The sequence below is a fragment of the Pseudonaja textilis genome, chromosome Z, assembly GCF_049901715.1.
Source record: "Pseudonaja textilis isolate UNSWEBS1 chromosome Z, rPseTex1.2, whole genome shotgun sequence".
In the NCBI taxonomy this organism is placed as follows: domain Eukaryota; kingdom Metazoa; phylum Chordata; class Lepidosauria; order Squamata; family Elapidae; genus Pseudonaja; species Pseudonaja textilis.
This window is the reverse complement of record NC_142008.1, coordinates 126,072,970-126,097,674: the sequence shown is the minus strand read 5'-3', so window position 1 is coordinate 126,097,674 and position 24,705 is coordinate 126,072,970. Positions and strand designations below refer to the sequence as shown.

At 46.3% G+C, this 24,705-nt stretch overlaps 3 protein-coding genes and 1 pseudogene across 4 annotated transcripts; 3 read left to right on the top strand and 1 right to left on the bottom strand.

The window, feature by feature from the left end:
* Positions 1-322: 322 nt before the first annotated feature.
* Positions 323-3,069, bottom strand: LOC148124387 (uncharacterized; annotated as a pseudogene). Its single transcript, XR_015740098.1, has one exon. The product of XR_015740098.1 is annotated as an uncharacterized LOC148124387 (transcript).
* Positions 3,070-4,673: 1,604 nt separating this feature from the next.
* Positions 4,674-9,255, top strand: TMEM256 (transmembrane protein 256). The gene is made up of 4 exons (XM_026723073.2): positions 4,674-5,011; positions 5,257-5,294; positions 5,544-5,624; positions 8,790-9,255. The coding sequence occupies exons 1-4, from the start codon at positions 4,927-4,929 to the stop codon at positions 8,931-8,933; spliced, it is 348 nt and encodes a 115-aa protein (XP_026578858.1). The 5' UTR covers positions 4,674-4,926; the 3' UTR covers positions 8,934-9,255.
* A 3,946-nt stretch (positions 9,256-13,201) lies between these two features.
* On the top strand, positions 13,202-24,616 carry LOC148124385 (uncharacterized). Its single transcript, XM_087917114.1, has 4 exons — positions 13,202-13,264; positions 13,808-14,031; positions 14,960-15,771; positions 24,098-24,616. Exons 1-4 carry the CDS (start codon positions 13,202-13,204, stop codon positions 24,445-24,447), a joined length of 1,449 nt encoding a protein of 482 aa, XP_087773240.1. The 3' UTR covers positions 24,448-24,616.
* Positions 17,477-23,817, top strand: LOC148124386 (lamina-associated polypeptide 2, isoforms alpha/zeta-like). Its single transcript, XM_087916435.1, has one exon. The coding sequence runs from the start codon at positions 18,356-18,358 to the stop codon at positions 19,595-19,597; it is 1,242 nt and encodes a 413-aa protein (XP_087772561.1). The 5' UTR covers positions 17,477-18,355; the 3' UTR covers positions 19,598-23,817.
* Positions 24,617-24,705: the final 89 nt, after the last annotated feature.

The following is a 24,705-nucleotide window of genomic DNA, read 5'->3' as shown; positions in this document are numbered from 1 at the left end:
GTGGACAGAGACACAGTACCTTCTTCCATATGTGGTGGCTTTGCCCTGAAGCTAAAAAATGTTGGACTAAAATTCAGAATTGGTTACAAGAAATAACGAATGGTCAGAGAGAGTTTAAACCTGAACTGTTCCTTTTAGGGAAAATTAAGAGGAAATACAGTCAAGAGATAAAATATATGATCTTACACATATCAACAGCGGCCAAGATTGCTTATGCACAAGGTTGGAAGAGAGATAATATACCACCAGATATATTAGTAATCCGGAGGTCTTGTATGGAAGCTAAAAAACATTGGGCAAAAATACATGATAAAACAACATATAGATTTGAAACCTGAAATATTTTAATTAGGGACGGTACCTGAAGGCTACAGTGAAGAAAAACCATATTTAATTATACATGTATTAACAGCAGCTAGAATTGTATCCGATAAGAATTGGAAGTGATAAGATACCAACAGAGGAAATAGTAATTGAGAAAATATTTGAATGTAGAGATGAATGGGTTAACGCTGGTAATGAAAGAAAAAGGACAAACGGAATATTATACGGTATGGGATTTATTTTAATCTATGGTTGGAAAGTAAAAAACAAATTAAAACGGAGTTGATTAAAATCTAGAGAAATTGGTTTAAGATTGGTTAAAAACATGTAATAGCTATGAGAAATGGGATTGTTATATTGGTAAAAAAATATAATTGTAAGCAGAAGATGTACACAGTCAACACACAATTGAAATTGAATTATTGTAAATATAAAAATCTTTTAAAATAAAGACAGATGGGGCAACGTATTAGGAAACTGGGGGTTGGGGGGTGGAGAGGAATTTGAGGGCGAGACCCAGTCTCAGGACAAAGGTCTCCATTGGAGTTGCTTCCCACAGATTGGAGAATAGGCTTAAGCGCCCACCAACGGGAGGGTTAGATGTGTCGTCACTTGGAGCGGCGAAGGGGGCGACGGCCGGTGCCCCGAAATGATCGCTTGCCTTGGAAGTATCCTCTGGTTTTGTCGGATCCGCCCGGTTGCCAGTCTGGTCTGTGGGCGTATGCCCTCTGGGGTTGAGGGGCATCAAACCCCGTGCCTGTGGGCTGAAAGGAAGCCCCACGGAAATTTTTTCCACGGCGGGCAGCTGGTCTACGTAGAGAAGGCAGGATCTTTCTCCCATCCTTAGTCTCCACCAGAAGGGGATCTAGGGCCTCTCCAAACAGCATGCCCCCCTTGTACGGAGCAGCGGCTAGTTTCCACTTATGGTTTGCGCCCACCTCCCAATGGCGAAGCCACAGTTGTCGCCGGGCCACCACTGAAAGGGCAAGGGTCTTGGAAGCAAACTTGGAGGCACTCAAGGTGGCATCCGCAGAGAATTCCATAGCCGCTATCACTTTGTTGATGTCCTGGTGGAAGCGGAGGTCACCAGAGGGAATCCTCGCTTGCATCTGGCGGAGCCACAACAATGAGGCCCTGTTGAAGAATGAGGCAGCTGCCGATGTTTTGATTGCCATGGCGGCCATCTTGTGCACGTTGCAGAGAGTCTGCTCCACCTTCTTCTCCTCTGGGACCAGTGCATCCTCTTTATAGAAAGGCACCACGCTGGAAGATACCAAGGCTACCACTGGGCCATCTACAGTCGGTGGTTCCAGTATCTGAGAAAAATCGGCCATATTATATAACATTTTTTCATCCTCGGTTAGGGAGGGCATGGCCCGATTGGGCCCATATCTTTTGGATCACCTTCTGGAATAATTCAGGGAGGGGATTTCTTCACACTCTATGGCTGGCTGTGAAAAAAAGCAACTCATTCGGGTCCGCTAGCTCCAACGCTGGCTCCAACGCTGGCTCCGCTCCCATATCTGTTGTGGCTTTGGCCTTGAGTAACAAGGATTTAAAGAGGGATGGGTTAAAGAGCCTTGTGGGGGTTGCCTTGTGTGGTTCTTCATGTTGGGGCGTTTCCGGGGCCCCCGGAGCAGCCTGACCTCTTTGTTGCAGGCCTGCCGCGATGCCCTGCGCTATGGCCTCCGATATCAGGACTTTCATCTGGTCGGAGATTTCAGGGCCCTGACTCTCCTGTGGGGGAACTCCCGCCACCGCCGGGGGAGTAAAGCCGCCCTCTGGCGCCCCCTTCCGCCGCTTAGGCGGTGGCTGCCCTTCTGCTGGCAGCGGCTTCGGCTTAGCAGCCATAGAAGCCTCGCCGGAGGGCAGAGACAGCTGCTCTTTGGCGCCACCTGGCGACCCGGCCTGGGAGCCCAGCGGACTCTGGTGCTTCGCGCCGATTGGCTGGCTGAGTTGCTGGGCTGGACAAGCGCCAGAAACTCCAACGGTTTCCTCCGCGGGGGTCTCCGCCCCCCCCTTTGGCGCCGCTTCCCCCTCAGCGGCCCTTTTGTCAGCGGCCTTCGGGGCTCCCTGGGAGGAGGGGGCTGTCGACTTGGGCCTGGCCGCGGGTGTTCTGGCGGCCGACTTGGGCCCCGCGGAGACTTTCGGGGGACTCTGGTCCTCCTCCCCGCTCGGCCCTGCCGTTCCCGGGTCCGCCATTTTAGCCTCCGGGGCCCCCGCACCACGCAGGCCGGTTGCTGTGCGGAACCTTTTGCTGCTGCCGCCGAGGCTTTATTTCTCTCTCAGCCGCTCTAGGCTTCTCCCGGGCACTCGTTCGTTGCCTGCGGGGCTCGGTCGGTGACCCTGACGGGATCGGGACAAAGGCGGCTAGGCCTTCGCAGGAGCCTTCTCACGCGGAGCCGGGGACCTCGCTGTGATTTCCACTTCGAACTCCGGGGAATAATAACCGCGTCGTCCTTTCGCAGCGCTCTCCTCCGCGGGGCTCGGCTGAGGGAAAGGCCGAGTCCGAGACTGAGCATGCGCAGGATATGGAGGCGAGGCCGAAAGTTTGATTGACTCCGGTTCCAAAGGAGCCCAGTTAACCCCTTCATGTCCTCGGAGTCTCTGCTAGGCCCACTGGCGAAGAACGTTTCCCAGAAACCTTTGCGAGATGCGATAGAATAGAAATGGGAATAGAAGAATAAAGTAAGAAAGAATAGAATAGGAATAGAATACAATAGGAATAAGAATAGAACAGAGTAGAATAGAAATAAGAATAGAAAAGAAATAAAATAGGAATGGAACAGGAATAGAAATTAAAATAAAATAGAGGGATATAGAATAGAATAGAGAGATGGGGAATAGAATAGACCAAAATAAACTCATCAAGAATCATAAGATGCAACGCTTAGTGATGGTCATAAATTAAAATAAGCCAAGTCTTCAAACTTGGCAGTTTAAGACTGGTGGACCAACTCCCAGAATGCCTGAGCTAACATGACGAGGAATTCTGGGAGCTGAAGTCCACCAGTTTTAAACTGCCAAAGCTGTCAAATTGGAAAACCCCTGCTATAAGCAATCAAATCGTACATAGGTTACTAATACGCAATCCAAACATACTAGAAAAACAAAACAATATAAATTGTAAAGATAAAAGCAGCATAGCTTAAAATAGAATGAATAATAAGATATTGAATTAGATTATAATAGAATAGAACATTAGAATAGAACATTAGAATAGAATTGGGTGCAAATGCTCTCACTCTATATAAGAAAAAATAAAATACATTCATCAGGAATCATAAGATGCAACATTTAGTGATAGTTGTAGGTTATGAATAGAGTAAAATAGAACACAACAGAATATAAATAAGAATAGAATAGAATATGGAATGGAAGAATAGAGTAGAATAGAATAAATAATAGATAATTAGAGCTGGAAGGGAACTTGTAGGTCATCTAAAAAATTTTTAAAAATAGAATAGAATATAGAATAGAACTGAATAGAATATAATTCTCTTTGGTGCATATGATCTCAGTGTACATAAGAAAAAATAAAATACATTAATCAAGAATCATAAGATGCAACACTTAGTGATAGTCATAAGTTACGAATATAGAATAGAATGTAGAATAGAATAGAAATTAGAATAGAACAGATTAGATAATCAGAGTTGGAATGGACCTTGTAGGTCATCTAGTCCAACCCCAAATACAATAGAATAGAATAGAATGGAGTTTGTTATTGGCCAAGTGTGATTGGACACACAAGGAATTTCGCTTTGGCGCAAATCCTCTCAGTGTACATAAGAAAAAATAAAATATATTCATCAAGCATATTAAGATGCAACACTTAGTGATAGCCATAGGTTACAATAGTACAGAACAGAATATAGAATAGAATAGGAGGTAGAATAGAATAAAAACAAGAATAGAATAGCATGCAGCTGAGCAAATCGCAGCCGCTTCCAGGCTGGCCATCCAAGAGAGATGCTATTTCCACGCGGATAAATCGTGCGAGGTGGGAGGGGGTAACGTCGGGAACGCGTGACGCTGCGTGAAAGGCAAACGCAGGTTGGCCATTTCCCCTCCCGCACCTGCCTCCCCACGTGCGGGAATAGGGGAAGCCAGAGCACCGAAGACCCGCGCGTGGGAAGCAGAGATGCTGGAGGAAGAAAAGGGCACCGCTTGGAAAAGCCTCCAAAAGGGACGCTTCCGTCTCTTCCGACAGGGGGCGCCGTGATAAAAAGGCGCTACAGCACATCGTGTGTAAAGCGTCCGCCTCTATAAATTGCGCCTGCAATTGCTACAACTGCGCCCTCCCTCCCTCCCTCCGGCTGCCTGGGATTGGATCCTGGGCCGTGATTGACACAAACACACAAACACATAAACAGGAAAAAAAAAAAAAAAACCAAGGAAGGAAGGATACTCGTTTCTATTGGATAATTGACGGAGTCTCAAACTGGATTCTTTAAAGGGCCGCCGTTCAGGAAGCGGTTAGCGAGCGCTGATTGGCTGAGCGGACCCCGTCGGGTGGGCGGGGCCTGCATAGTAAAGAGGCCCCGCGGACGCCGATTGGCTAAGACTCGCCTAGTCGGAAGGGTTCGAATCTAGCGGAGGATGGCGGCCGCGGCGACTTTTTTCCGCCGCCTCGGGGCGCTGAGCGGGGCATCCGCGGTGGGGGCGGCCGCTTATGGGGCGCACGGTGAGCGGTGGGGGGCTCGGTCGGGCTGCCTTGAGCTGGGATTCCACCAAGTTGGGGGCGCTTGGAGAGAGAGAAGCCGGCTGCAAATTGGGGAGGGGTCTTTATGAGGGGGTCTGTGTCAGACGCCTGGGGGGTTTAGTTCCTGGGGTTGGGGGTGGCTGCTCGTTTTAAGGCTAAGAGGGCCAACCTGGCTGGACGGGGCAATCCCCCACATAACCACCCCACCCCTGCTCCTCTTCTTCCAGGCTTCCACCCCCAGGAACAGCCGGAGTACCTAAAAGAGGTAAAAAGCCCTCCACCCAAGAAGACCCTCTGCCATGGGAGCCATCTGGAACGTCTCCAGCTGCCTCTCTGCCATCGGCCAAGTCACCCCCCCCATGTTGGATGTCCCAATGGGGGGGTCCTTCCACACAACCCCCTTGCCCACCCTGGGCTGGGCGGCCGGGTTGGGTGGGTGTCCCAGGGATGTGCGTGCATTGCAAGTCCCCCCATGGTTGTGATGCTCAGCTGTTTTTTTTTCCTTCATCCCCAGTTGTACGACACGGCCAATAGGTACCACTTCCTGCACAGCCTGGCTCTCTTGGCTGTGCCCCACTGCCGCTACCCCATGCTGGTAGGTATTCTTTGAGGGGGAGACCCAATCCCCCAACCTGCTCCCCCCCGTAACAGTTTCCTCCAAGTGCAGTTCTTGCAAGATGCATTTAAAAAAATAATATTAGAATGTGCCAAATTGGACAGATTATCAATGGAACTTAAAGAAGAAATAGAATAGAATAGGAAAGAATTAGAGTAGAGTAGAGTAGAGTAGAGTAGAGTAGAGTAGAGGATTAGAATAGAATAAAATAGATAATAAAATATAGGATTAGAATAGAATAGAATAATGGAATGGGATAGGATAGGATAGGATAGAAATAGAATAGAAATAGGAATAGAATAGAAATAGAATAGAATAGGAATAGAATAGAAATAGGAATAAGAATAGAATAGAATAGAATAATGGAATGGGATAGGATAGAATAGAATAGAATTAGAATCGAATTCTTTATTGGCCAAGTGTGATTGGACACACAAGGAATTTCTCTTTGGTGCATAAGTTCCCGGTGTACATAAGAAAAAATAAAATACATTCATCAAGAATCATAAGATACAACACTTAATGATCGTTATAGGTTACTAATAAGCAATCAAATCATATGAGGAAACAAAACAATATAAATGGTAAAGATACAAGCAACACGGTTATAGTTATAAATGGGAGGAGATGGGCAATAGAATGGATGAGAAGAAGAATAGCAATAGTTAGTTTGACAGTGTTGTGGGAATTAGTTGTTTAGCAGAGGGAGGGCATTCGGGGGAAAAATTACTACTTAATAACATTGATACAATACCTCCCATATTAAGTAATGCTACTTAATATGGGACATATTGTATCAATGGTTAAAAACAGGTGGAGAGATGAATAACTTAACAATGAAAGATGATTAACAAAATAGAAAGAAATACAGATATATATAAATATGTAAGAATACACACAATGTAAGCAAAACCCCTATTGGGCTGTACGTGAATATAGTTTCAAAGTATAGGCTGATAAATGCAATAAGTTTTTCAGTCCAAGTAGGAAAGCAATAGTTGTAATTATGACGTACAATACTATGTATTTAAAAGAGGCTACACTGTATGACTATGAGGACACTGGTTATAACCAGGATGTATACTACGATGTCTATTTAAAAAGGACTTGATAGGGCCAGTACGCTGCCAGTTACAAAACTGGAAATGTGATGTTTAATAATGAAAAATATACAATAGAAACATTATTATTTTTTTTAAAAGGAGGCGCAGGCAGGGACATGATCTTCAATTGGGATGGCATGCCTTTTTGTGGTATGAAAAAATAAAATGCATAAGATGCTTTCAAAGGCACGATGCTCTCTACCCTTTAATATGGGGAAAAGTTACAGCCAAAAAAATAAAAAGATATGGAAATACCAGGTCTGGCTTTCCACAGCGGAGGCATGGATATCACATCCAAATGTTGTAAATTTCAGTGGGTGGGGGGGGACTCTTAACGTACAACAATATTTTAAATGAGAAAGAGGTTCAAAGTTGAAAGCCTTTATAATCATTGTACATTGTGTATGCAACAAAATTGGTTTAGCCTCTACTAGTGCACCCCACGCAAGAATACATGAATAATGAACATGAATAATATAAAGATTAATCCTTATACAAGTCGATAGGGGGTAAAAAAACCCAAAACTTAAAACTAAAAAAAGAATTAACGAAACCCTGGAGTGGACCTTGCATCAAGGCTGCACTTGCAAATACAAAAAAAAAAAAAGGGGGTTGAGGCTTTGGTCTCCTGGAGTGGATGGTGGGGTGGGGGGCACCATCTTGCTTCTTTTGACACACACACACACAGACACACACACACACACACACACTTTCAAACTCCTCCAGGATTTTCGCCCAGCTAATTCTTGGTGGGAGGGCATTCAGGTGGTGGGGTTCCCCCCCTTTTCTAAAAATCTGGAGCCTCCCCTGATGCAGTCAGATACCTGGGGGGGAGGGGGGCACGTGCTGTTTTAACATGGGGAACACAACCCCAAATTTTCCCCAAACATTTCTATTTTGAACCTCTGCACCTTTAAGAGCTGTGAATGCCCAGAATTCTGGGAGTTGAAGTCCAGCTCACTTCCGGTTAGAAATTTTACTTATAATTACCTGGGTTGCCTATAGACATTTACTTCTGTCATGTTCTAATCATATGCTAAATGATGATAATAATGCCTGTGGAATTCTGGGAGTTGAAGTCCATTCCTAGCCCATGGCATTCTGGGAGTTGAAGTCCAGCTCTCTTCCAATTAATTGCCACAACGGCACAGAAGCTATCCTTATAATTACATGGGCTGCGTATATATGTTTACTTCTCTTTTGCTGTGTTCTCATCGTAGGCTAAACATGGTGGTAATAATAATAGTAATAGTAATAATGCTGTGGAATTCTGGGAGTTGAAGTCCATGTCTATTCCATTGCATTCTGGGAGTTGAAGTCCAGCTGTCTTCCAGTTTCCATAACTCCATCGAAGTTTTACTCATAATTATATGACCTTCGTATATATGTTTATTTCTCTTCTGTCATGTTCTCATCGCACATTAAATAATGATAATGATAACAGCAATAATGGCTGTGGCATTCTGGGAATTGGAAGTCCGCTCCTATTCCAGTGGCCATAATAAGCCCATAGAAGTTTTACTTATAATTATGTGGATTGCTTTTATATATATGGGGTGTGTGGGTGGGTGTTGTATATGTGTATATGTATGTATATGTATGTATATGTGTGTGTGTGTGTGTGTTATATGTTTGGTATTTAGGTTTCTTTGGGTATTTTTCCACGTCTTAATAGTTGTGTTTTTAAAGTTATAGCGACGTTTCATCAGAATCCTCCGGCTTGTGCACTGGGTTCTTTTGAATCTTGTGTGTCAGGCTTGGCAGCTGTTTTTTGTTTGAATTTGGTGCTGGCTTTCTGCTTTATTTGAATGGGGCTTTTTTTTCTTCATCCTGATTGGCTTGGAGTCTAGGTCTGTTTTCATTGGTCTTGGAGTTGCTGTGTTCTCGATCAGTTGGCAAAATTGTGTTTTGTGCATTGGGTTTTTTTTAGTGCAGCTTGGTTTCTTGTCATTATCTGTTATCCGCTAAAGGGGCTCAGGCAGGGACCTCAGTGGTTTGCTGGGAAGGGCAGGCATTAATATCTCTTTTTGTTCTTTGCCAGGCTGGCGGCATCCTGTCCACAGGCCTGGGGCTCTTCTGCGGGCCGTTTTATTACCACGCGCTAACCGGCCAGCCGGCCTTCACCCACGTGGCACCTTATGGCGGGAGCCTGCTCATCCTTGGCTGGCTGGCCTTGGCTCCCTGACGGCCCCTGGCCATTGTGTGTGTTTTCCCCCTCACCTCGAGGCCGGGCGAACGAAGAACCTCTGCCTCTACCCTTTGGGCCATCCCACCATTCTCCCTTTTGGGTGCCAGGGAGGGGCCTGGAGTAGCGGAGGCCTCCCCGCCCCCGCCAAACCTCCCCTACGATTAAATCCCAGAAGGGCTGAATCTTCTCTTTTTAAAAATAATAATAATAATAATAATGAAATTAATATTATCACAGCTCTGGGTTTGTGACGGGAAGGCATGGTAACGTGCCGATCATGCAGCTTTCGTTGTGATTTTAATAAACGGACTTGATTTTATTCCTTCCAGAACCCGTCTTATTGGGGGGAGGACCTTGGTAGCCCCTGGTTGAGGAAATGGGAGGCACCCAGGAGAAATGGGGGTGGGGGTAGCCTAGGGGTGTGTGTGTGCCTGACTTGGCTTCCCCTCCCATGGAAAATCTGGGGTGGGGTGGGCTTCTGGGCTTAAGAAGTGTGACGTGCTAGAGGTCAAAGGGTGCGGGGTTCGGGATATGTCGGCTAAGAGTCGAAGGATAGTAGAACAGTTTGCCTTCAGAAGTTGGGGGTGTTTCCATTGTTGGGGTTTTTTTGAAGAAGATTGGACAGCCATTTGTGTGGAATGATATAAGGCCTCCTGCCTTGGGAAAGGGGTTGGACTAGAAGACCTCCAAAGTCCCTCCCAGCCCTAGGGTTCTATGATCAATCTGTGTCTTCGATCCATCAGGTCTGTCTGTCATCGCTCTCTCTATCATCTATCATCTGTCATCTTTCTCTTTCTCTCTCTATTATGTCATCTCTATCATCTCTATCATCTATCATCTCTCTACCATCATCTCTCATCTCTCTCGTCTCTATTATATCATCTATATCATCTCTCTATCATCGCTCTCTCTAGCTACATCTATGAGAGAGAGAGAGAGAGAGAGAGAGTGAGTTGATAGATGGTAGACACAGAGGATGATAAACACACACATACTATGTGTGTGTGTGTCTATCATCCTCTTATATCTCTACCATCTATCTGTTTATCAACTTATCTCTCCCTCTCTCCCTCTCTATTTATCTCTCTATTCATCTATCCATATGTCTGTTTGTGTCTGTCTATCATGTCTGACTTCCTCTCTCTTTATGTATCTTATATGTCTGTCTATCTGCCTTGGGCCCCTGGAGGTTGTACTAGAAGACCTCCGAAGGCCCTTCCAGCCCTAGAACTCTATGATCTGTGCGTCTGCCTTCCCTCCATCCTATCTGTCTTATCTATCTAGCTATCTTCCCTGTCTGTCTAGCTGGTTATCCATCTTCCATCCATGATGTCCCCCTGTCTATCTAGCTAATTATAGGTTTCAAGAAAAGATTAGGCAACCATTTGCCCAAGTTGGAAGGAGGACTCCTGCCTCGCTCCCCTGGGGGCTGGAAGAGATGACCTCTAAGGTACCTTCCTGCCCTAGGAGTCTACAGTTGCACATTATAGTCCAACACGTGGGTGATTCCAGTATGACATGGGAGGTGGCCCCCTCTGAATTAGGCTGGCCACAGATAATGGTGGAACGTGGCTAAACAGACTTCAGAATTAAAAAAAAAACCATGGGCTCTCTTATTTATTTATATTATTTATTATTAACTAGCTCGATCCCCATGCTTCGCTACAAAACTCTGTGGTCGGGCTTAGTTTTTGGGGAGGAAAATAAGGGGGTAGGCGGAAATTCTGCCTCTGCCCACCAGCATCCATGGGTATTCATCTGGCTAGCGTCTTGTCAGTGTGTGAGAGAGTGGAGGGCTGTTTGGAAACTGAAAGAGTATTTGCTGGGTGAGCAAGAAGGAGACATCAAGGAGCCTGGGCGTGGCTTAGCTCAACTGTTCTAGACTGAAGCTGCTTGGTGCTCCTGTGAAACTCCTCTGCTTGTGTTTTGCATTTGGAAGATGTTTCTTTTCAGGTGGGGAGGGGAGTCGAACTCCTTAACATCGGAGTATAATAATAATAATAATAATAATAATAATAATAATAATAATATAGGAAATACTAATGCTCTGATGATCATTTTGAAAAATCCCTTCTTAGTGAGTTCCTAGGAGCTAAGAGGAACATAGGTGCCCAATTTCAAGTTTGCAGGCTTTACAGTTCTGGAGATTTTGTGGTGATGCCTGAGGGGGTCTTCCACTTTTACATATATAGATTTATTATTATTATTTATTCATTCGTTCAATTTCTGTAGCCACCCAACTCAGCCGAGAGACTCTGGGAGGCTTTGCAATTCTGAAATCCTACAAACACAATAAAGAATCGGAGCCGCCCCAAATGTCGGAACAAACACCCAAAACCATCTAAGCTAAAAAACAAACAAACACCTGAAGCGACTTGGGGGCAACTCCCCATAGAAAGATTGACCCAAATGTGTCAAGTCTTGAGATTTTTGGCTCTGAGTCACGGCAAAAGACTGACCATCTGCAAACAGGATGACTTTCTGGGGGATGTCGCAACACCGGAGACACTCAATTTAAACAACCCCCCCTCCGCCCCCACAGAAGAACAGCCGGCCTCTGTAAGCGGGGTGGAAAGAATGGGCTTAAATCCCGCCCCCCCAAGACAGAGATTTTGGGGTTTGCTTTGAGAAGTCACCCTTGGTAGGTGAATTGAGAAGGTTGGAGCATTGTAAAGGTTAAGAGGGCAAAACTTAGGAATTTCCAGGCTGTGATGCAACAAAGGAAGTGCCCTTTGTGGATCTGCAACAGAGAGAGTTTTGGGGTGTTTAGGGCAACCCCGCCTTCCCTTCGGGAGTTTCTGCAAACTGAAAGAAACTGGCCAGATTCTCTAGCATTTGCGGCCTGAAAACAGGGCTGTGTTTATTTTATTGCAATCCCCTCAATCAGAAAAGAGCTGGAAGGTGCCTTGGAGGTTATCTAGTCCAACCCCACCCAAGCAAGAGACCCTATATACTGTTTCAGATGAGTGGCTGTCCAGTCTCTTGAATTTTTATTTAGGTTGTGTCCCGTGACTCTGTCCCTTCACTCTGAAGTGAAGCAAAAGGAAACAGATCAGATGAGGGGCGTCCAATCTTGGCCACTTTAAGACTGCCCCGCGCTGGCTGGGGAATTCTGGGAGTTGAAGTCCAGAGGTCTTAAATGGGCCAAGATCAGATACCCTGGATTAGGTAGGTTTAGCTTGTGGGGTAGGTTGAGGAAGAAATGATAGAGAAAAACAGCTCTATTATTGTTGTTGTAGTTATTATTATTATTATTATTATTAAACTTTTATTCATTAAACATGTAACTTAGTGAACTAAACATTTAAAAATGTATCACAACTAATAATTATTAACCTTATTAACCATGAAATATTATTATTACTAATTTCATAAAACATGAAACTTACTATTAATCTCATTAAACATGAAACTATGGTATTGTTATTATTATTAATCTTTTATTCATTAAACATGAAACATAGTGAACTGAACATTTAAAAATGTATCACAAATAATCATTAATCTAATTAAAAATGAAACTATTATTATTAACCATTAAACATGAATCTATTATTAATTTCATTAAACATGAAACTTATTAATTTCATTAAACATGAAACTCTATTATTAACTTCATTAAACATGAAACTATATTATTATTATTATTATTATTTTATATTATTATTATTATTATTATTATTATTATTATTATTATTATTATTATTATTATTATTATTATTATTATTATTATTATTACAAGTTGACTTGCAACCATTTTTAGTAGCCATTCCAACCTACAACAGCCCTGAAAAACGTGACTTATGACACTTGTGAGGGTTGGCAAGAAACGGTAGCAAGAAAGGTGTGACAAAATTCACTTAGCAGCTGTCTCGCTTAGCAACATAAATTTGCTGTTCAATCATGGTCATAAGTTGAGAATTCCTTGTACATATTTTTATTAATGTTCTTTGTCAAACTTTTTATGCAACCGCCCAAGTCACACCTGGGCCAGTGCCCAGAATAAAATATATTTAAAGGCCCTTTATTTACTGGAAACTGCATAGGTCAGAGGTCAGGCGCCTCTCTGAGCTTCAGGACCTGGGTTCAAGAGTTTCCACGTCCAGCCAAAGACCTGGCTGACACATTCCCACCGCTTTTGCAGCCTGGCGTAGCTTTAGGAGGCTTCAATCCGGAGAAAGAATTTGGAGGAAAAGTATGCAGCCCCGTTTTCCTCCTGTGGGTGGGCTGCTGCGTGGCTAGGGCTGATGGGCTTTGTAGTGAGGATGCTTCACAAGGATGCTCGGGGGAAAAAAGAGGCACAAAGGGCAGGTGAAGTGGGCAGACTGGTGTGTGTGTGTGTGTGTGTGTGTGAGAGAGAAATCTGCTGGGGGGGTTGGACTAGATGACTTCCAAGGTCCCTTCCAACCCTTGTTAATCTGAAACAGGAAGCCCACTCAATGTACAGCAGGGGTTGGTGTGGCGTTTCGACTAGATGACCTCCAAGGTCCCTTCAAACTCTTTTTAATCTGAAACAGGAAGCCCTGTTCCGACGTGCAGCGTCGGGTTGGACTAAATGACCTCCAAGATCCTTCCAACTCTTATTAATCTGAAACAGGAAGCCCTGTTCCGACGTGCAGCGTCGGGGTTGGGCTGGATGACCTCCAAGGTCCCTTCCAACTCTTATTAATCTGAAACGGGAAGCCCTGTTCCGACGTTGCAGCGTCGGGGTTGGACTGGATGACCTCCAAGGCCCCTTCCAACTCTTTGTTCATCCGAAACAGAAACCCCTTTCAGAGGTGCAGAAGAGGGCGGGCCTCCCAAGAAGAGGGCGGAGTCGTGTCCCCCCCCAGCAAGGGGTTCACCCTCCCTCCAGCTCCTCCCCTCCTCAGCGCAGAAAACCGGCGGGGCCGAGCGACGAGCGTGGCTTCCTGGCGCCGTCCGGGGACCGCTTGCCTTCCTCCGGGCCTGCAGGTAACGCGGGTGGGGAAGCGGGCAACGGAGAACGATCGAAGGAGGGCCGGGATCCAATGCTTGCTTTTTGCTCTCAGGCTGCGCAGTTCGGACCGACCGCCACCCCACCCATCATCCCCGGCCACGGCGGGCGTGGGAAGCCGTTTGTCTCCCGTTTTCTCTTCTTTCTTTTTTTTGGCCGCAGCTCTCGGAGGCGGGCGGCTCCCCTGGAGTTGGCCTACCCTGCCGGGTGTAGTAGAGAAGGGATCGCCCGACCCATAAGGCTGAACGCCCCCTCCCCAATATTTAACGCTTCAGAAACGGGGTGGTAGTCGCCGTTACCTCTCCCTCCTTCCTTCCCTCTCTTTTCTCCTTCCTTCTATTCCTTTCTTACCAAGAGAAGTGGGCTGCCTCCTCCTCTCCTTCTTTCCTTCTGTATCCATCCTCCTTTCTCCTCCCTTCCTCTTTTCTTTCTCTCCTTCCCTCTATCCCTTCCTTACCTTGGGAAAAGTGGGCTGCCTCCCTCCTCTCCTTCTTTCCTTCTGTATCCATCCCTCCTTTTCCCCTCCCTTCCTCTTTTCTTTCTCTCCTTCCCTCTATCCCTTCCTTACCTTGGGAAAAGTGGGCTGCCTCTCTCCTCTCCTTCTTTCCTTCTGTCTTCCCTCTTTTTTTCTTCCCTCTTTCCCTTTCTCTCCCTTTTTATTTTTCTTTCCCCCTTTTCTATTTTGTTTCCTTCCTTATCTTTTCCTCCTGTTCTTTCTACCCTCTCCCTCCTTTCCTTCCTCTTTCCCTCTTTCCTTCCATTCCTTTCCCTTTTCTCTTATCCCTCACTCCCTTTTTCCTCCCTGCTCTCTTCCTTTCCCTCCTTCCTGTTTTCTCCTTTCTCTTTCCTTCCTTTTTCTACTTTCCCTCCCTCCCTCCTGCCTCTTTCCTGTCTTTTTCCTCCCTCTTTTTTTCTCTCCTTCCTGTTGTTTTTCTTTCTTTTCTTCCCTTTTCCTTCCTCCCTTTTTTCCTCCCCCCTCTCTCCTGCCTTTCTTTTCTTCCTGCTACCATCCTCCCTTCCCTCCCTCCTCGGGGGGTGGGCGGGGTAGGTGGGGGAGACCTGCTGGACGGGGAAGAGCCGAGATCCAAGGACGTCGCAGCCTCCAGAGTCAACACACGCACACACACACAACACGCAACCACGAACGCGAGTCGAGGCGGCAACGTCGGGATGCCGACTTTCCGAGCTTTCAGGCGACCGAACAAAACCTCCGCAAGTCTTGCTGTCCATCCAAGGAGTCTGGAAAAAGAAACCAAACCCCTTCCCTTCCTGGACACACAAACACACACACACACATTTTTTCCCGGGAGGGGAGGGGCTGCTGGCATTTTGGGGTGGGCGGGCAACCATGCCGCCCCAGCCCCCTGTCTTGCTCCCGATCCCGCCCCCGGTTGGCCATCCTTTGTGTGTGCCTGTCTGTTTTGTGTTTTGAAGCCAAAGCAACACTTGCGTGTGTGTGTTTGTGTGTGTTTCTTTTTCCAAAGCCCCGCGGGCGGCAAGGGCGAGGCTGGGAAGGAGGAGAAAAAAAGGGGGTGCTCAGCGGTTGGATCACCGGGATCCACCCATCCTTTCTCTCTCGACGCCCGGGCGGCGTTGCTTTGGCCGGCGTTCTTGGCGGCGGGCGCCCGGTTGGGGAAGAAAGCGGCTTGGAGAAAGGCTGCTCTGCCCCCTCCCGCCCCTTCCTCTCTCTCCCCTCCCTCTCCGCCCCCCTCCCCCACCCGGCAGCCACTGGGAAAGGGGGAGATCCAGTTTCTCGGCGGTCACGTGCGAATCGTCCTGGGTTTTCTTTTCTTTTTATACCAGGGTTGCCCCGGACTGACGCCTTCGCTGCCTGCGGGCTGAGTTGGAGCGAAAGGGACGGTAGGGGCGCGGTGCTTTCGGGGGGGTAGCTATTAATCCACCTTTGCTTTTGAGATTTCCCCCCGGCGGGTTAAAGGATTGGGTTAGGATTCCGATGGCTTCCCCCCCATCCTTTCCCTAAAAGGGTGCAAGGACTTTTGGCCCTTGTTCATTTTGGGGGTGTAGGGGGCGCCCCAGTTTTCCAGGGCAGCTCCACCGTTTGGATATCTGGCTTTGGGGAGGGGGGAGAGCTTTACCGCCCCTCCTTTGGCTGTTGCAGCAGAGTAGTAGAAGTTCAGAGCGGGGCCGGCTTGGAGGGGGGGTAGATTTTGGCCTGGAGGAGAGGCCCAGAAGCTGACTTGGCCCGGGGAAAGGGTGTGTGTGTGTGTGTGTGTGTGTGTGTGTGTGTGTGCGCTTTTTTGCATCCAGCGCAAGTTTGGTGCAATGCGTGGCAATTGCCTGCAAACCCAGCACTTCCCAAGGTGTTGGGATTCCGACTCCCAGGCTGCTCAGCCGGGGTGGTGGCTACAGCCTCATGGAGGCTGTAGTTCCATGCCTTCTTCAGGACTCCCAAGTAGTAGTAGTCGCAGGAGGAGGAGGAATCCATACAGCTAGTCCTCCGTCTACTACTATTTACGTTGCTAAAGGAGACAGTTAAGTGAGATCTACGTTTATCTCCAGACCCCTCGCATCCGGGACATAAATTGTTTCAACTCCTACCCTCAAAATGCTACATAGAGCACTGCACCCCAGAACAACTAGACACAAGGACCTCCCTCTGCTAAATAATTCCCTCAACACTGTCAAACTACTTAGTAAGGCAGTATTACTATTCTTCTCATCCTTGTCTATTGCCTACCTCTTCCCACTTAATGACTCGGTGTTGCTTGTGTCTTCACAATTTATATAATTTTGTTGTCCTAGTATCTTTTGATTGTGTTATGAGTAACCTATGTATGATTTGATAGCTTCTTAGTAACAATTAATGTATTTTATCTTTTCTGATGCAGTGAGAGTATATGCACCAAAGACAAATTCCTTGTGTGTCTAATCACTCTTGGCCAATAAAGAATTCTATTCTATTCCTATTCTTTCTATTCTATTCGATTCCTATTCTTTCTATTGAATTCGATTCCTATTCTTTCTATTCTATTCTATTCTATTCTATTCTATTCTATTCTATTCTATTCCTATTCTTTCTATTCTATTAGATTCCTATTCTTTCTATTGAATTTGATTCCTATTCTTTTTATTCTATTCTATTCGATTCCTATTCTTTCTATTCTATTCGATTCCTATTCTATTGTATTCTGTATGGGGTTGGACTTGATGACTTACAAGGTGCCTTCCAACTCAATTATCTGTTATCTATTCTATTCTTATTTCTATTCTATTATTTCTATTCTGTTCTATTCTACATTCTATTCTATATTCTGTTCTGTTCATAACCTATGGCTATCACTAAGTGTAGCATCTTGTGATTCTTGATGAATGCATTTTATTTTTCCTGATGTACACTGAGAGCATTTACACCAAAGACAAATGTCTTGTGTGTCCAATCACACTTGGCCAAAAAGGATTATTTCCTATTCTATTTTATTGTATTCTAATTTCTATTCTGATTTCTATTTTAATCGTTTCATTCCTTTTCTATTCTATTCACTATTTCTATTCTATTTTCTATATTATATTCTATTCTTCTATTGTATTCTTATTCCCATTCCGATTTCTATTGCATCTCGCAAAAATTTCTGGGGAACTGGATTCTCGTCCCGTGTGCTGAGCAGAGACTCCGAGGAAAGCAAGGGGTTATCTCTGCTTCTTCTGGGGTGAGTCAATCAACCTTTAGGCCACGCCTCCCTGGCCTGCGCATGCCCAGTCTCGGACTCGGCCTTTTCCCTCAGCAGAGCCCCGTGGAAGACGGAGCTCTTCGGACGGAGGAAGCGGTTATTACTCTCCGGATTTCGAACCGTAAATCACAGCGGGGTCCCCGGCTCCGCGTGAGAAGGCTCCGGAGCCTTCGCAGGACGGCTAAAAGGCGAGGGTGGCTGTCCCCGGCCTAGCCGCCTGTGTCACTTTATCCCGGTGGAGGTCCCTCCAATGAGCCCCCACGGAGGCCAGGGAGAACGGGAGCCATCGCCCGGGAAAAGCTTGGAGCGGCTGACAGAAATAAAGCCGCGGCGGCAGCAAAGGTTCCGCACAGGAACGATCCTGCCTGGTCCGGAGGCCCCGGAGACTGAAATGGCAGACCCGGGAACGGCAGGGCCGAGCGGGGGGAAGGACCAGAGTCCCCGAAAGGCTCCGCGGGGCCCAAGTCGGCCGCCAGAAGAGCCGCGGCCAGGCTGAAGGCGAGAGCCCCTCCTCCCAGGGAGCCCCGAAGGCCGAGGAGAAGAAGGATTCCCTGAGGGGCCGCCTGGAGGCGGCTGACTAACGGGCCGCTGAGGGGGAAGCGGCGCTAAAGGGGGGCGTTGGAGTTTCCCGCGCTTTTCCAGCCCAGCAACTCAGCCAACCAATCGGCGCGAAGCACCAGAGTCCGCTGGGCTCCCAGGCCGGGTCGCCAGGTGGCGCCAGAGAGCAACTGTCTCTGCCCTCCGGCGAGGCTTCTATGGCTCCTGAGTCGAAGCCGCTGCCAGCAGAAGGGCAGCCACCGCCTAAGCGGAGGAAGGGGGCGCCAGAGGGCGGCTTTACTCCCCCGGCGGTGGCGGGAGTTCCCCCACAGGAGAGTCAGGGCCCTGAAATCTCCGACCAGATGAAAGTCCTGATATCGGAGGCCATAGCGCAGGGCATCGCGGCAGGCCTGCAACAAAGACGTCAGGCTGCTCCGGGATCCCCGGAAACTCCCCAACATGAAGAGCAACAAAAGGCATCCCCCAGAAAGCTCTTTCACCCATCCCTCTTTAAATCCTTGTTACTCAAGGCCAAAGCCACAACAGGTATGGGAGTGGAGCCAGCCTTGGACCCCGTGGACCCGAATGAGTTGCTCTTTTCACAGCCAACCATAGAGAGCGAGGAAATCTCTCCTGACATATTCCGGGACCTGGTCCAAAAGCAATGTGCTCAACCAGGGGTGTGCCCTCCCCTAAATGACAACGAAAGAAGATTTTATAATGTGACCCTGGATTTCTCCAAGGCACTGGAACTACCAACTATAGATGGCCCGGTGGCGGCCTTAGTATCCTCCCCCATCCTGCCTAGCCATGAAGAGGATGCTCTGAACCCAGGGGATAAGCCGGCGGAGCGGACCCTCCGCAAGGTGCACAAGACCGCTGCCATGGCAATCAAAACATCGACAACCGCCGCATTCTTCAACAAGGCCTCATTGATGTGGCTCCGCCAGATACAAGCGAGAGTTCCCCCTGGTGACCTCCGCTTCCACCAAGATATGAACAAAGTGATAGCAGCTACGGAATTCTCGGCAGATGCCACCTTAACTGCCGCCAAGTTTGCTTCCAGGGCCCTTTCCTCTTTGGTGGTGGCCCGCCGACTACTGTGGCTTCGCTATTGGAAGGCAGACATGAAAAATACGTGGAACCTAGCCTCTGCTCCTTACAAGGGGGGCAAGCTGTTTGGAGAGGCCCTAGAGCGGCTTCTGGTAGAGAGGAAGGATGGGAGAAAGATCCTGCCTTCTCTACATAGACTAGCTGATTGCCGTGGAAAAAAATTCCGTGGGGCTTCCTTTCGGCCCCCAGACATGGGGTTTGATGCCCCTCGAGGCCAGAGGGCATATACCCACAGACCAGGTTGGGAACCGGATGGATCAGAGTTCAAGGACAGAAACAGAGGACACTTCCGAGGCAAGCGGACATTTCAAGGCAGAGGCCGTCGCCCCTTTCACCGCTCCAAGTGACAACAGATCCAACCCCCCCATTGGCGGGCGCTTAAGCCTATTCGCCAATCAATAGGACGCCATCCCGATGGAGACCTGTGACTAGCTCTCCCCTTGGATTCCTCTCCCCCACCCCCAAGTTTCTTTATACGTTGCCCCATCTCTTTTTTAAAAAAGTTTTTTATATTTACAATAATTCCAAAGTAAAACAAATTAAAATGGAGTAGGTGAAAATATAGAGAAATTTTAAGTTTATTAAAAATGATAGACATATTCAATAGTAGCTAAAAGAAAATGGGATTATTGTTATATTGGTTGAAAAAATATTAATTGTAAGTTGTTTTACTTTCCAACCATTGATCAAATAAACCCCATACCATATAATATACCATTTCTTCTTTTTCTTTAGTTACCAATGTTAACTTATTCATCTCTGCACATTCAAATATTTTCTCAATTACTTTTCCCTCTGCCGGTATCATACCACTTTTCCAATTCTGAGCAAATACAATTTTAGCATCTGTTAATAGGTGTATGATTAAATATTTTTTTACTGTAGCCTTCAGGTACAATCCCTAATAAAAATATTTCAGGTTTCAAATCTATATGTTCTATCATTTTTTCCAACCATGTGTGTATTTCTGTCCAATATTTTTTAGCTTCTTTGCAAGGCCATCATATACAGTATTATGTTCCAGGTGTCTGGTGGCCCTTCCAGCATTTAGCTGATTTATCTTTGAATATCTTAGCAAATTGCCATCCATAAAACTTATTATACAAGTTTTCCTTATATGCTGTTGATATTGTTAATTCATAATTCCTGTCCCATAGCTTCTGCCATTTTCTGTCCAATTTGTTTTGCCTATGCTATCGTTACCTTAACTTGTTCTTCTAATTTAATACCTAGTAAATAGCAATACAGTTTTTGATTGGCTTATCTTCCATTCCTGCTAATTTTTTATCCAATTCTGTCAACACCTTATGAATTTCTTCAGCTTTAATGTCTTTTTATATCTTGATTGTATTTGCGTATATGAATACCAATGCATTTCCAACTCTTATTCAGTTACTCTTTTTGAGCTCACCCTTTTCATTTAAGATATCTTTATATCTAGCAATACTTCCCATTTTACAAACATTTGAGAGTATAAGTGCTTCCATCGTTGATAGCCAGACTGGAATCTTCATGTAATGTCTGGTTTTTCCCCACGCTAATAACAATGCATTCCTAGCCATATGCCTTTGAAAATACCCATGTATTTTACTTCTCCCATACCATAAAAATACACGCCAGCCCAATTGCAAATCATGTCCCTCTAACATCAACAACCTTCTATTTCTCAGTGTAACCCATTCTTTTATCCAGGTTAATACCATGGCCTGATAATATACACTGCTCAAAAAAATAAAGGGAACACAAAAATAAGACATCTTACATCTGAATGAATGAAATATTCTCATTAAATAATTTGTTCATTACATAGTTGAATGTGCTGACAACAAAATCACACAAAAATAATCAATGGAGGTCTGGATTTGGAGTTACACTCAAAATTAAATTGGAAAAAAACACCACAGGCTGATCCAACTTTGATGTAATGTCCTTAAAACAAGTCAAAATGAGGCTCAGTAGTGTGTGTGGCCTCCACATGCCTGTATGACCTCCCTACAAAGCCTGGGGATGCTCCTGATGAGGTGGCGGATGGTCCCCTGAGGGATCTCCTCCCACACCTGGACTAAAGCATCCCCCAACTCCTGGACAGTCTGTGGTTCAATGTGGCGTTGATGGATGGAGCGAAACATGAAGTCCCAGATGTGCTCAATTGGATTCAGGTCTGGGGAACTGGCGGGCCAGTCCAGAGCATCAGTGCCTTCGTCTTGCAGGAGCTGCTGACACATGAGCCACATGAGGTCTAGCGTTGTGCATTAGGAGGAACCAAGGGCCAAGCGCACCAGCATATGGTCTCACAAGGGGTCTGAGGATCTCATCTCGGTACCTAATGGCAGTCAGGCTACCTCTGGCGAGCACATGGAAGGCTGTGCGGCCCCCTAAAGAAATGCCACCCCACACCATTACTGACCCACTGCCAAACCGGTCCTGCTGGAGGATGTTGCAGGCAGCAGAATGGTCTCCACGGTGTCTCCAGGCCCTGTCACGTCTGTCACGTGCTCAGTGTGAACCTGCTTTCATCTGTGAAGAGCACAGGGCGCCAGTGGCAAATTTACCAATTTTGGTGTTTTCTGGCAAATGCCAAACATCCTGCACGGTGTTGGGCTGTAAGCACAACCCCCACCTGTGGATGTCGGGCCCTCATCCCACCCTCACGGAGTCTGTTTCTGACCGTTTGAGCAGCCACATGCACATTTGTGGCCCGCTGGAGGTCATTTTGCAGGGCTCTGGCAGTGCTCCTCCTGTCCCTCCTTGCACAAAGGCGGAGGTGGCGGTCCTGATGCTGGGTTGTTGCCCTCCTACGGCCTCCTCCACGTCTCCTGATGTACTGGCCTGTCTCCTGGTAGCGCCTCCATGCTCTGGACACTACGCTGACAGACACAGCAAACCTTGCCACAGCTCGCATTGATGTGCCATCCTGGATGAGCTACACTACTGAGCCACTTGTGTGGGTTGTAGACTCCGTCTCATGCTACCACTAGGGTGAAAGCACCGCCAGCATTCAAAAGTGACCAAACCATCAGCCAGAAAGCATAGGAACTGAAAAGTGGTCTGTGGTCACCACCTGCAGAACCACTCCTTTATTGGGGATGTCTTGCTAACTGCCTCTGCTTTCCACCTGTTGTCTATTCCATTTGCACAACAGCTTGTGAAACCTATTGTCAATCAGTGTTTCTACCTAAGTGGACAGTTTGATTTCACAGAAGTGCGATTGACTCGGAGTTACATTGTGTTGTTTAAGTGTTCCCTTTATTTTTTTTTGAGCAGCGTATTTCCCAATTAGGTAACCCAAACCCTCCTCTGGTTCTTGCATCATGCAACGTCTTTACATTAACTCTTGGTTTCTTTCCTTGCCATATGTATTTCAGTACTATTTTATTCTTCAAAAAAAAATTCCAATTTTATCAGAATTGTTTGAAACAAATACAACACTTTTGGTAATATGTTCATCTTAATCGCTGCAATTCTTCCTGTTAGTAATAACTGCATCTTACCCCATTTTTCCAGATCTATCTTGATTTGTTTTATTGTTATGTCTGCTCTCTTCTATTTTTCCTACCAGTTCTAATTTTTTATCATCGGCTGTTGAATGTACTCTACTTTTTCTTCTACATTCCCTATTTTTTCATCCACTCTCCCTATTTGCTTTTGTAATGTTTGGAGGATCATTTTAATTTCCACCTACATTGTAAGCCTCTTTTCTTGCTGTAACTGTGGTAATATATCCATCATATTCTGCAAGTTCTTGTACAGCTTTGTAAGATCTGGGGGTATCACAAACGCTCCTCATGAGGGCAGTAGTGCTTTTATGATGGGTGATTTGATCCTGTTGGGGTCTGCAAAGCTCAGAGACCAGGAATGTGCGTGGGAGTTCACAGTACCTAGCCGAGCCATTCCCATGAGACCTTTGGTGCCTGGATATTCTCACGGGAACTTTATCACCTTCGCCGAGGCCTGGCTAAGATAATGCTGCTGAGGTAATTGTTTTGATTTTGTTCTTGCATTTTCTTAATAAATACTGCTACCCGAGTGCTCTCGGGGCTGGCAATTGCTCAGACGTTTTCCCTGCGTCTCCCATTTTTCAATTGTCAGACCACCACAGTAACACAACTCAATGGATCTCTGTCCTCCAGGGCTGGAAGCCGCCGAGGAGGAGGCTGAAGATGAAGCGGATGTTTGTTGCCCTTTTCATTTTTTGATGTTGTATTTGTTGTCTCTTAATAATCTCTTTATATTCCATTTTGTGTTCAAAATCAATTTATAATCCACAACGGGGTCTTTCTCCAAATTTCTTTCTTCGACTCTTCTATGCCCTAATCCAATATATTTCACCGGGGATGGGGCACTGCACAAATCCAGAGAGATCACCAAAATCCGAAAGGAAAAAAGAAATTCAGGAAAGAAAGTGATAAAAATAAAAATGAATCGAAAGGGGAAAAAATCCTTGTTATGTTAAATGTAAAAGGGTAAAGGAGATAGGAAAAAGAAAACAAAAATAGAAAAAAAGGTACCAACCTCATTAAAAGATTGAAAGAAAAAAAAATTAAAAATAAAGAAAAAGAAAAGAAAAAAATGTATAGTAATATCCACTAGGTTATTCTAGTAGTCTAGTATGTCCCAAAATATAAAACAGGAATTATCCAGTTGTAATCCACCTTATCTCAAGGGACAAGGCAAAAAGAGGCCACATGGAGACAGCAGTCCAACACGGTTGGACATCCAAGCCATTCAACAGGCCCCAAAGGACCAACGGGCAGGGGTTCTACTGCATCCGGTTCGTAGTCCCAAAGACCTGGTGGGTGGAGAGCAATTCTGGACCTGAAAAGAGTGAACAAATGCCTAATTTACAGAAAATTCCAGATTTGCAGTCCCTGCAATCAATACTGGAGAGCATCCAAGAAGGCGACTTCCTAACATCCACAGACCTGACGGAGGCATACCCCCATGTACCCCTCTGGCTGTCCCACCAGCAGTTCCACTCACGTGGGCTGACATTATCAGCACAAGGCCCTTCGACCTATCACTAGCGCCCAGGATTTCCAGCAAATTGCTGGCGGCACATCTCTGGGTGATCCCAGGGCCCATCCAATGTTACCTGGACAATACCTTGATACAGTCTTACTCTCACCTCTGGGCGACAGAGGATCTGCAGATCACAATCCGGGCCCTACAGGATCACGGATTTTCCGTCAAATTTTGACGAGCCATCTAGCTCCTTCTAACCGACTGCTTACACCTGGATCGCCTATAGTACTACAAGCTCTGAGAAGTGCCGTTTGCATCCTTACGCTCAGCCAGCCTGCGCTTCCTCACTTTCAAGGTGGCCTTCCTTGTGGCCATCATGTAGGCCAGACGGATATCTGAGCTGGCGGTCCCTCTCCATAAGAGGGGACTTTATGCGCACTCCACCCAAACAGGGTGGTCCTGCATTGGATCCCTCCTTCCTCCCCAAGGTGAA

What these genes read in the sequence shown, in the direction of transcription:
- TMEM256 (XM_026723073.2), top strand. Translation starts at nt 4,927, where the DNA reads ATGGCGGCCGCGGCGACTTTTTTCCGCCGCCTCGGGGCGCTGAGCGGG. An exon ending in AGCCGGAGTACCTAAAAGAG is followed by an intron (nt 5,295 to 5,543) that starts GTAAAAAGCCCT and finishes CTTCATCCCCAG; the next exon opens with TTGTACGACACGGCCAATAG. An exon ending in ACTGCCGCTACCCCATGCTG is followed by an intron (nt 5,625 to 8,789) that starts GTAGGTATTCTT and finishes GTTCTTTGCCAG; the next exon opens with GCTGGCGGCATCCTGTCCAC.
- LOC148124386 (XM_087916435.1), top strand. Translation starts at nt 18,356, where the DNA reads ATGGCTCCTGAGTCGAAGCCGCTGCCAGCAGAAGGGCAGCCACCGCCT.
- LOC148124385 (XM_087917114.1), top strand. Translation starts at nt 13,202, where the DNA reads ATGCTTCACAAGGATGCTCGGGGGAAAAAAGAGGCACAAAGGGCAGGT. An exon ending in CACGGCGGGCGTGGGAAGCC is followed by an intron (nt 14,032 to 14,959) that starts GTTTGTCTCCCG and finishes TGGGCGGGGTAG; the next exon opens with GTGGGGGAGACCTGCTGGAC. An exon ending in GAGTTGGAGCGAAAGGGACG is followed by an intron (nt 15,772 to 24,097) that starts GTAGGGGCGCGG and finishes CCTAATTTACAG; the next exon opens with AAAATTCCAGATTTGCAGTC.